The following is a 12,165-nucleotide window of genomic DNA, read 5'->3' as shown; positions in this document are numbered from 1 at the left end:
CACCCGTCACTCACACACACGCACACACATTCACTCACACACACACACTCACACACACACACCCGTCACACACACACACACACACACATACACACACACACCCTTCACAAAGATTAAAATCACAGAGTCTAGTTGTCCAGTATTCCTGAATTCACATGTGGCTGCTCCTTTAAATCAGACACGTTAGTGCTGTCTCACACCCCCACACCCCCACACACACACGCACACACACCCGCACACGCACACACACACACTCACACACACACACACCCGCGCACTCACACTCACACACACACTCACACACACACCCGTCACAGAGATTAAAATCACAGAGTCTAGTTGTCCAGCTCCTGACAATGTGTGGGTCCCGCTGTTATCTGGAGCTCTAAAATGGGACACTGCCGTGCTGGGCAGGCCCACAGTCAGTATGCCAGCACTCAGCAGGCCTGGGGCAGATTTCTCCGGGACACAGGAGTGCACAGTAGGAAGGGTGTGGAGAGGTCAAAAGGCCGCCCATGGCCGTAGACATTCAAGGGACACAAAAAGGAACCAATGGGGGCAAAGTGGAAGGGAGGGGGAAGCAAAAGAAAAGCAGTTGGCATGGCAGAAAGTGTGAAAATGACTTTAAAAAATTATTAAAAATCACTACACTAACCCATGATCAAGTTTCACAAAATTGGGCCCATCTTATATTAATTCTAACAAGTCAAAACCAGAAGGTCAAACCAAAAAGGTTAGAGATGGCTTTAAATGGGAGATGTGATTATAAATCATTAGGATTGTGTTTCCTGTGTGGCCTGGGGAAATCTTTCTTGGGGGATGACTTCAAAAGGACCAGGCAACTAGTAGCCTTTTCCTGGATTAATAGAATGAGGAGAATAACTTTGAAAACAAAGTCTAATTATGTTTGTTGCAAATGAACAGCAAAGGGCATGGAGGAGGGCATCTGTTTGTAGATTAGGGCAATTAAATCTCCGCCTGTAGAATATTTCAGAAGACCCCATACAGAGACGGCACACAGCAAATCCTACAAAAATCATTGCGTGCAGTAATCGTCCTAAGTTTCCTGGGATAAGTTAAATAATTACCCTTTAAAATACAATTAAGTAAACTGATCTCTCTCTAAGCAATTTCAGAGCAATCAGAGATAACAGTTCACTCTCAAAGTGAAAAAATCTAATTTAGAATTTATTACTCAATTCTACACTGTGCATAAAGGGTGCTATTGTGATCACCCGTGTGCCTCGTGAATGTTCCAGAAAAGACATCCTCACGTCAGCAAGGGTAAGACTGGAAGACAGCACTGGACAGGAGTTGAGCGCTCGGCCACATCCGCACCCTGCAGAATCGTGGTGCCTTTTAATTTGGCTCTTCTAAATCTCTGTCCAAAGCTTGTTATCTAGGACGATAAGCTAGTAATTTTGACATTTCAGGACATGTGCTGACCTGCCCGTGTACTGCATCCTCCCGAGGACACAGCTATGCATATTTTTCAACCAAGTGTGTTAGCTTGTCACTTGCACATTTCTTTTTCCTTCTGCAAATACCTGCTGGTGAGTGTAGCCTAAGTTATGAGTCCAAGGGGAGTATTTCGGTCCTCCGTATTCCAGGACCAATCAACAGCAATTAAGATTTTCGCGTGGAATGGAATTTTAAGTGAGCTTTAAAACCATCTCCCTTGCCAAAAAGGAACAGCTTGCATGAGTGTGCAAAATTCTCAGAGACTGAAGGAAATAAGAAAACATGCCCTTTTGTGCTGCCACACTATCGCCTACTACCTCCCAGGGCCCCCGGAGTTCCATTGTAGGATTTCAGTTACACAAGGCTCTCCTTGGTCTCTAACACTAAATAGAATTTTAAAAACTGCTGTTTAATCCACTTGAGGATTATTATGCTGCAGCCAGCACCACCCCTGGCCACGCTCAAGATAAAATGGTTGTTGGAAGGGAGGACACCAAGAAAAGAAAAGCCTTGAAAGACCAAAGAAATATTTTCCAACTTTCTCTACAAAGTCCTCCACCTCATCTTGATCGTTGTGTCCTCCAAGGTGACGGATGGAAGAGGTCGGAGAGACTTCCCTGCCGTAACCATGACCCTAAGGTGACTTCCAGGAATGTCTTCTAAATCCTCACTCCTCAACTGGGGCTCAAGAACCAGCAGCATCAAGTCACCAAGGAGCTTGTGAGAAATGCAAGACCCTCAGGCCCCACCCCAGACCTGCCGATCAGACCTGGCATTGGAAGGAGACCCCCCATATGATTCGTGGATAGTAAAGTTTGAGGTGCACTGCTCTGAGCCAAAGAGTAATTCATTTTTCAAGCCGTCTATGTTTCTGAGAAGTCCTATTTTGGCAACATAAAAATTTAATCAGAAGTATTTTTAAAGATATAGAAAGATACCCATTGGCATGTTTTACCAGTTACCATCTGACTTCAAACATTACTATCTTTTTTGTGTGTGTGCGCTAAAATATACATACGAATATAAAAGTTAGCATCTTGACCATTAAGCATACGGTTCAGTGGCATTAAATCCATTCACACAGTTGTGTAACCAACACCACCATCCATCTTCACAACCTTTTCATCTTCCCAAACTGAAACTGTACTCATTAAACAATAAATCCCAGTTCCTCTCTCTCCCCCAGAAACAACAATTTCTTTTCTTTTTTAAAATAATTTATTGATTTTATTTTTTAGGGGGAGAGAGAGAAACAGCGATGTGAGAGCAGAATATCAATCAGCTGACTTCTGCACACCCCCTACCAGTGATTAAGCCTGCAACCCAGGCAGTGCCCTGACTGGCAATCGAACCAGCAACCTTTTGGTGCACCGGAGGATGCCCAACTGACTGAGCCACGTTGGCTAGGTCAGAAACAACAATTTCTTAACACCCTTTTATAACATACCAAATTGGGTTGAAATCAGCCAATGCCTTGGAAAATTACTAGACACGGGGGCTTGACTAGGACAAGGCCATGCTCTGCACCTTTGACCAGATTCCTTCAAGAATTTATCCCAAAATAAAACTGTTCAACAAAACAGGTCCAGAGCATAGAAGCATTGAACAGACTGGTGAATCTCAGAGGGAAGGTGAGGGTGAGTGGGTGGGTGGGTAGGAAGAGATCAACCAAAGACCTTGTATGCATCTATACATAACTCAGGGATACAGATAATAGGGTGGTGAAGGCCTGGATGGGGCAGGGTCGGGGGCAGGCTAAAAGGGGTCAATGGGGGGAAAAGGGGGACATATATAATACTTTCAACAACAAAGATTTTTTTTAAAAAAGAATTTATCCCAACCCAGTTAAAAAGCAGGTGGTGTTCCTGGGCACCAGGACCAGTTAATGAACTTCTCCTCCTCCTCGGTGACCACGCCTGTACGCCCCACAGTGAACTTGTAGGTCAAGAAAGAAAGAAACTAGAGTCTTTTGGCCACTGCCAGTTCTTGATCCTAGTCTGAGCCCAATGCTTTCAATCTCATCTCACTTTTCTCATATTTTAAACCCTGCAATTCCTACACAAATCACCAAGCTAATTATACTTGTTAGACTTGGGAATGACAGAGTAGACAACATTAAGGCCAAGTATTTGAAGACCGATTGAAGATCAGGAGTCCACGTTGAGAGTTGTTTTCATGTTTAAGTACACGTTATTCTGGCTTCGTTCTTTCTAAACCCACAATCCATAAATACTGTCAAGAGTGAACAGAACTACTCCCTGACCATCCCATTCCACTTCCACCCTCCCCGAGAGCTGTCCATGGGCTGTGACACGGACTGCTGACCACGTGTCACAGGCAGTAGCACTAAAATGCTGCTGAAGTTGCCATGTTAGAAGCCTCCATCCACTAAGCAAAGCGCAAATAAGAACAGAAAGTGTCTTAGAACCTTGAGGACAGTAAAGCAAAATAAGCCAGTCACAAAAAAATGGCAAATATTGTATGATTCCACCCATATGAAGTATGTGAAGCAGGCAAAGTAACAGAGACAGAAAGCAGAAAGGGGGTTACAAGGGCTGGGGGAGCAGAGATGGGGAACCCGTGTTTGGTGGGTATAGTTTCCATATTGCGAGACGAAAGAGGCCTAGAGCTCTGTTGCACAGCCTGTGAATGTACTTAACACTCCCGAACTGCACGATAAAGCGCTTAAGACAGTAAATTTAATATTGTGTGGATTTTTACCACTTTTTTTTCAAAAAGGGAAAAAAGGTTTAAAACATTATCTTTGGGATTAAAAGATAAGTTAACAACAACAACAAATAATTGCATTATAAATCTTTTAGGAATACTTACACCAAACTGGTACGTTGAGTAAGTATTGTTTCCTTTTTTATTGCATTTGAGAAGCATGTGCAGGGCCTGAAAGGGACTGAATTCGTGGGGTCAGTGAGCAAGAAAGAGACAGAAGTCAAGGAAAGACAGAAAAATGCTGACCACGCCTGCACGGGAACTTCCGCATCACAGCGGCGCCCCACCCTGAATTCAGCAGAAGTCATTTAGTCGGTTTATGGATCACACAACACGACCTGACAACCCGATGGGAAGAGGGCTGGTAAACATGTGATCCCTTTGCCACCTCATCCCTATGCCACCCCCCAATCTACGTCCATAAAACACAGCTGTATCCTCACACCACCAGATGAATTCCGAAGAGCCATTCAAGACTCAGATGAAAAAGCATCTGAGGAACTACAGAACAGCCCAGTAAAATCACTCCTCATGAAGCCGAGAAATGAGAAAGGTGCCACCCCAGGGACCAGCTGGGCTAAGAGGCAGAGAGCGCCCAGGAGCTCGTCTGCCTCAAACTACACAGCACTGAGCTTGCAGCTTTCATGCTTAGCACGACTTACAAATGACATTCAGAAACTGAGTTTTAAATACTGGTATAGGACATCCTTTTATTTCTTGATGTCTTAAATTCTGATGTGTGCCTCTGAGGGAGGGACCCATTTGTAATATTAAAATTAATTTTCTTTATAAAAATGGAGAAACTGGGCTCGTTTCACAATTACTCAGATATAGTTGATGAACAACATGTATGGGCACCTATCCCCCTGCACAGTCGAAATCTGCATATAACTTTTGACTCTCCCAAAACTTTACTAATAGCCTACTTTTGACCAGAAGTCTCGCCAATAACATGAACAGTCGATTAACATACATTTTGTATATTTATATACATTATATACTGTATTCTTACAATAAAATAAGCTAGAGAAAAGAAAACATTAAGTCATAAGGAAGATAAAACACATTTACAACATTTCTTGGGGGGAAAAAAACAAAAAATCCAGGGCTGGCTGGCGTGGCTCAGTGGTTGAGCATTGACCTATGAACCAGGAGGTCACGGTTCAATTCCTGGTCAGGCCACATGCTTGGGTTGCAGACTCAATCCCCAGTATGGGGCATGCAGGAGGCAGCTGGTCAATTATTCTCATCATTGATGTTTCTATCTCTCTCTCCCTTCCTCTCTGAAATCAATAAAAATGTACTAAGAAAAACAAAACACGAAGAAAAATCCATGCATAAGCGGACCTGCACAGTTTAAACCTGTGTTGTTCAAGAGTCAGCTGTACAATCAATGAGCCAGTTTCTGGATTCACATCGTATTTCGGTTTTCAATGATGGGGCTTTTCATTTGTTTTACACACAAAAATGGAGAACCAGGAGCAGCAGGATCCCACACACAGAAGGAACTTCTGCAGGTGCTTAACAAGGCGGATAGGTAGCTCAGGCGAGGGGGTTAGTCAGTCTGATTCTGACAGGAACCAGACACCACCACACTACCTCCTCACTGGCCGGCCAGTATCTCCGATACTCTATGAATAGTTTAAGAATTTTAAGGGAAAGTGGTAAGGAAACCAATGAGCAAACATCAGTATATTCGGACTTTTCCTCCAGCTGCTTGCATTCCATACTTCTGATTCTTGGACAAGAGCCCCCAGGAAGGAGACCGGCCAAGTGGAGCCAAGTGGAGGCTCTTCTGGCCCGCCCTGGTTGGGACCCTTCCTGGGGAATGTCACTGCGTCTCACACACACTCGAGGTGCGCACTTCGCATTCCTTGGGCGAAGGGACCGGTGCTCACCTGACCATAGTCTGTCTGGAAGACGACGACGCCCTCTGCACAGGAATTGACAGTACTTGGAAAATGCTGGCCATTCTCTCTCAGCCAGACCCGTGTTCCCTGTAAACAAAATAAACAGAATTTAATGATGCATTTGGATTGCATGTTGTGGCAAAACACCACCCTCAAAATTACTATGACTACGACATTCCTTTAAAAAGAAACTTTTTTTCCCTAGCTGGTTTGGCTCAGTGGATAGAGCGTTGGCCTGCAGACTGGAAGGTCCCGGGTTCGATTCTGGTCCAGGGCACATGCCCAGGTTGCGGGCTCGATCTCCAGTGTGGGGTGTGCAGGAGGCAGCCGATCAATGAGTCTCTCTCATTGTTGATGTTTCTATCTCTCGCTCCTTCTCGCTTCCTCTCTGAAATCAATAAAAATATATTTTAAAAAGAAAAAGAAAATTTTTGAAATGCAAATGTTCTTCTCAAACAAGCAAAGAATGACTCTTCAGAAAGCATCACCTGCAAGCTTTACTACAGAGAAGTGTGACAGAGAGGGAGGCCCACTTGGACAAAAATATCGAAGAGGGGGCTGAGAAAATTGTAGCCCCTGTGTTACTGGGTGAAACTGACTTATAGGGATTATCTCATTTCACTTATATACAAACACCTGTTGAGGCAGGAACTATTATCATGCCCATTTTACAGATGGAGAAATAGAGGCCTAGAGGTAAAGTTTTATGCCCATCATCTCAAGACAGAGAGAGAACTCAACCCCAGGCAGTTGGCTTCCAGAAACCACAGATTTGGCCAGGTCACTACTCTGCTTCACCCAAGTTGATAACTTTTTGGGACCTGCGAGGGCTCCCATTTTCCTGGGCCCAAGCCCCTCTTGGAGGCTTCAGACTCCCTACTTGTACCAAATCCATGAGTCAACTGGATTCACCAAGAGAGGGACTAACATTTCAGTAACTATCAGAACCCCATCCACTGGTAGGAATGTGGGTAGGATTCCAACAGACACCAAACACTCCACAGTCTGGGGTTGTAGTTCAAACGATAACTTCCAGATCCCATTGTTTTAATGAAGGGAATATTTTTTGGCATTGATTTCATTTCCATTGTAATTTCCCAAGTGGACAAATGAAATAAATATATTTTTAGCTTTTCTTCCTTTGATTTCACAACATAGAAACTATTTGTTTCCAAGAAGGAGTGATAAAGGAGTTTGAAGAAATTACTGGGTGTTCGCTGGTCATTCCAATCATAAAAAGTTGCCTTTATGATGTACACCCATATGATGGGCAGCTTTAGTATCTCATTACGTTATTTCTACTGTGCTCAACCATTTCATGAACTCCAACAAAAACAAAACTGGAAAAAAATATACCAAATTATAACTTGACATAGCAGTTAAACGGAACAACTTCTTTTTCTAGAACTTTCAACCTCATTTCAATGGCCTGCATAATTTCTGTTATAATTTACAATATATTGGCTATGGCATGTTAAACTTCCAGTTTAAGGGGTTACTACTGCTCTGTTAACAAAGAGTTGGCAGGAAGTAAGTGATACAGAAGTATACTGAATTTAGGCTACTTTTGCCCTTTATAAATAGCAAAAACAACAGCTTGCAGTAACGGAGTGCCCATGAGGTGTCCTGGTCATGTGCTCAATGACACTCTATATCTAATACTAATCCTCAGTAAGATAGGAATCCCCTCCCTGGGAAAAACCGGAAGCTCAGAGCCTAACTTCTTGCCTGATGTCTCAGTGAGTGACCCCGCCAGGTCTCAAGTCTCTCCAATTCCTAACCCCAGGCTCTTCCCACACATCACACCGACTCTATTTATCTCCTTAAAATAACTCATAAATAAATCAAATGCATTAATACATTAGTCAATAATTAAAGTATAAAACAAAGGCCCCTTTAAGTGGCCAGTTATCACATACAATCACTTTCAATCAATCTCTCTCTCTCTCTCTCTCTCTCTCTCTCTTTCTCCGTCCCACCCCCTGTGAGGAAAATTTTAAGAAGATATAAAAATTCAATTTAAGTTACTCCCTTGGTGCCATCGATAACCAGCCAGGACCCAAAATGTTTGCCTTTACACCACTGTCACTCAGGATCCAGTAAGTCACCTTGAGTTGGATGAAAGCATCTGGGGCCAGCTAACTGGACCCAGGGTCTCCGGAAGCAGAGGGACCCAGAGGCGGGGCCACATGTGCATGAGATTCTACAAGCATTTCCAAGAACATCAAGGTGGTTGAGGCCTCAAGTTGAAAGGGCACCGGCTCACATGATTCCCTGTGTGAGTTCTGCAACTTTCCTAGTATCCCCTATGACAGCCCCACACAAGGCCCTCCCCATGGGCACCCGATTTCTCATTATTAAAGGAATTTTAAATTAACCTCATCCTTCCTTCACCACCCCTCCAAAGAGGGGTTGAAATCCTCCACGATCAAGGTGGAAAGATCATCAGAAATGAGTATGAGGGGTTTCTCTGTAAGTCCTGAGTCTGCTTATTTAAAGAACACGCATGACACCAGCAGCGGTGCGCTCTTATCTCCACAGGAGTGGGTCATGTGCCTCTGATGCCCAACGCAGGCTGAGATGCTGGTAACACCCAGAAACAATGAGAACCAACCGCCTGACAGTTCTGATTCTTGATTAGTAAACAGCTGCTTCCCAAAAGAACATTTACTTCGGGCCTCCTCTAAGACCTCTCAAATATCATTCCATAACAAACCATGTTATTAGTAACTAGAGGCCCGATGCATGAAAATCATGCAAGGGTAGGCCTTCCTTCCCCCGGCTGCCGGCACCGGCTTCCCTCTGGCACCCGAGAAACAGGCTTCCCTGGCAGCCCTGGCTTCATCCAGAAGGTAGTCCGGTCTAATTAACATATTACGCCTTTATTATTATAGATATTATTATAGATGCTCAAGAAAAGGATTTCGGAGGGCCTCAACTACATTTTGCATCTTCTTTTTAATTCACACTTTGGAGACTGCGACATTTGAAAGCTTTGAAATACTTACACACATGTGAGCACACGTGTGCACAAACATGCATGTACCCATATTCAAATAGAACAGGGGTGGGCAACATTTTTGTGAGTGCGTGCCAAAACCAGCAAAATCTCTGAATCAATATTCTTCTGCATGCCAACCCTAATTTTTTGAGAAGATGTTACGCCTACTTGATATCTCTTGAGGTGTACATATGTGAAGAACCTTGAAGAAATAATAAAATTCAAGCGACAAAAACACAGTATATGGTGATGAAAAATACATTTATTTTTTAATGTATACATATTATGTAAAATTATTTATTTATCTAAGATGCACCTACACTGAATTTATCTGAAAAATAAAAGTCGATAGTAAGAAAAAAAATTGTAAATGGAAGATTATAAGAGAGGGTTTCGCGTACCAGCAAAAGTTACTGGTGTGCCATGTTTGGCACGCGTGCCAGGGGTTGCCCACCCCTGAAATAGAAATTTTCAAAGTCATGTAAGGTGAGAACTTTTGCTCAGTAGGTAAAATCATGAAATACTAATTCAATGGACCACCATTCCAAGATCCTGGGTCCAAGGCACGGCTGCTATGACCATCACCTGCATGATTTTTATCAGAAAAGGATTTCATGTGCACATTTCCCAATTATTAAAACTGTCTATTTAGTAAGAATAAATTAAGGTTTTTATTAGGAAGCATTGCTGAATTAATATAAATTGTCGCCAGGATTAATATAAACCCCCAGAACTATAAACTCCCAGAAACTATATAAGGCGCGCAGCTTCTTTTACTTGAGTTTTGTTGTTTCTGTTTACCTTTTCACTTGAAGCGCCATCAAGCCTTTTATGGACACAGTGGTATATGGTCAAACACACAGTTCAACTTCCTGAGTCCAAAGGTCTTTCTCAACAGGTGTGAAGAGCGGCTGATAAGCAAGTTTTATGAAATACAGCCCCACATAGCAAACTGAGGGCCCCCAGGCCAGTTCCCCTAGACCTGTGGCAGCTGGCTTCCACAGGTAGGGAGGAAAATGCATTCAAAACTCCCTTTGTTCTTTGAAAAAGTTCAAACTGGCCATTTTCATAGAATCAGAATTGCAAAGTAAAACCGTTGCAATGCCTGTTTTTACATAGATAAACTGTTTCCTGGTCGTTTCTCTAAGTCCCCAGACTTTCTCCTTCCATTCCATTGGAATAGAACACATATGCCCAGGTCCAGAAAAGAGGCCACCCACAGGTATTTGAAAATGAAGTCACAAGCAGACATTTACCAGACCATCCAAGTTTGAGTGGGAAAGAAAAAACTGCCCAGCATATGCAAACCATTATATCCTGTCACGGTGAAATAAGGCTGATAATTTAATGTACAATGCAGGCATATGGAGGAAGCTCACAACTTGAGTAAAATATGCCTTTATAAGAAGGTAGAACAAGTTCAACCATAACATACACATTTTATTAACACTTGGGCAAGTTTTCATCTTAATCTCTGAGACGGATATGTGTTAAATTTAACAGCTAAATACTTTTCTGCACATACTCACCAGTAACAGTTTTACACTAAAAAGCCCTTTCACATAAATTTCGATCTCCTTTGATCTTCAGAGCAATCCTGTAAGATATGGGGAGGCAAGAAATACCATCCCTTCTTCAAAAGTGAAGTTCATAGGGGTTCCATTTTCCATTGCCAACAAATGATTTCCTAGCTACAATAAAAAAGGACCGACTATACCAAGTGTTGGTGACGATGTGGAGATAGTGGCGGGCATGTAAAACAAAAATGTTTCCACATAATCTTACCATATGTCCCAACAATTCAACAGCTAGATATCTACCTACTCAAGTGAAAATTTTTAAAAGTCTTGCAAGCATAGCAGCATAATTCATGATAGCCAAATACTAGAAACCAATAAAATGTCCACCACTGGTACAGAAACAAAATGTGATAAATCCCTACAATGAAACTCTTCAGTAATAAAAACGAATCACTGATAGAATCAGCAGATAAATATGAATCTCAAAAACTTCATGTTGGGTGAAAGACGCCACACACAAAAGATACCTATTATAGGGTTCCATTTACATGAAATGTTCAGAGGCAAATCCACAGACACGGAAAGTAGAACAGCTGCCTGGTGCTAGGATGGGAGGGACACTGACTATGAACGTGGAAAATGGAACTCAGGGGGATGATGGAACCATTCTAAAGCAGGACTGTGTTGATGGCCACACAACTGTATAAATGTACAAAAACTCACTCAACTGTCCACCTATAATGGGTGCATTTTATTGTGTTATTATACCTTGGTAGTTTCAAACAATTTTTAAAAATTAATTTCCCAGTTTATATACATCTCCATTGTACATAATTATTTTTAACTATTCCATAATTGGAAAAACCCAATCATGTTTTTGTATTTGAGTGATGGAGGTAACCAAGAAACATACAAAAGAAACCACTCAATAAAAATCAAACCCACAACAATTAATTGTAAGGGCTGTGTTAAAACTCGGAGTTCTGAATTGAATTAATTAGTATCTGCTCTCCACTGACACTGACCAGGGAGCCAAGACACCACACAAATCATCCCTAAGGTAATTGAAAGATGAAGTGTCTCATGGAATTCAATTATCCTATATAATAAAAGCCTAATATGCTAAGTGTCCGGTCAACCGGTTGGCCCTTCAATCAATCAAAGCGTAATACGCTAATGATATGCTAAGGCCGCTCAACTGCTTGCTATGATATGCACTGACCATCATGGGGCCGCTAAGGCCGCTCAACTGCTTGCTATGATATGCGCTGACCATCAGAGGGCACAGTCAACTGGTTGACCAGTCGCTATGACGTGCACTGACCACCAGGGGGCAGACGCTCTGACCTGTAGGTTAGCTTGTTGCTGGGGTCTGGCCAATCGGGGCTGAACAAGATGGGCCGAACACGCCCTGGAGCCCGCCCATGGTCCCTTCCCAGCCTGATCACGCACCAGTAGGGTCCCTCGGCCTGGCCTACGCCCTCTCACAATCCAGGACCCCTCGGGGGATGTTAGGGGGCCGGTTTTGGCCTGAATTCATGCACCA

General features: G+C 42.9%; 1 protein-coding gene across 1 annotated transcript in view; it reads right to left on the bottom strand.

Annotated features, from left to right (window-relative positions):
- MYO10 (myosin X) overlaps positions 1-12,165 on the bottom strand; it is a 210,158-nt gene that overhangs the window by 161,277 nt on the left and 36,716 nt on the right. The window contains 1 exon segment of the mRNA XM_006769445.2: positions 6,087-6,185. Within this exon segment, the coding sequence (XP_006769508.1) occupies positions 6,087-6,185 (99 nt within the window).

Source organism: Myotis davidii, unplaced genomic scaffold (genome assembly GCF_000327345.1).
Source record: "Myotis davidii unplaced genomic scaffold, ASM32734v1 scaffold143, whole genome shotgun sequence".
Taxonomy (NCBI): Eukaryota; Metazoa; Chordata; class Mammalia; order Chiroptera; family Vespertilionidae; genus Myotis; species Myotis davidii.
Note: the sequence above shows the minus strand (reverse complement) of the source record. Positions and strands in the feature narration are given on the sequence as shown.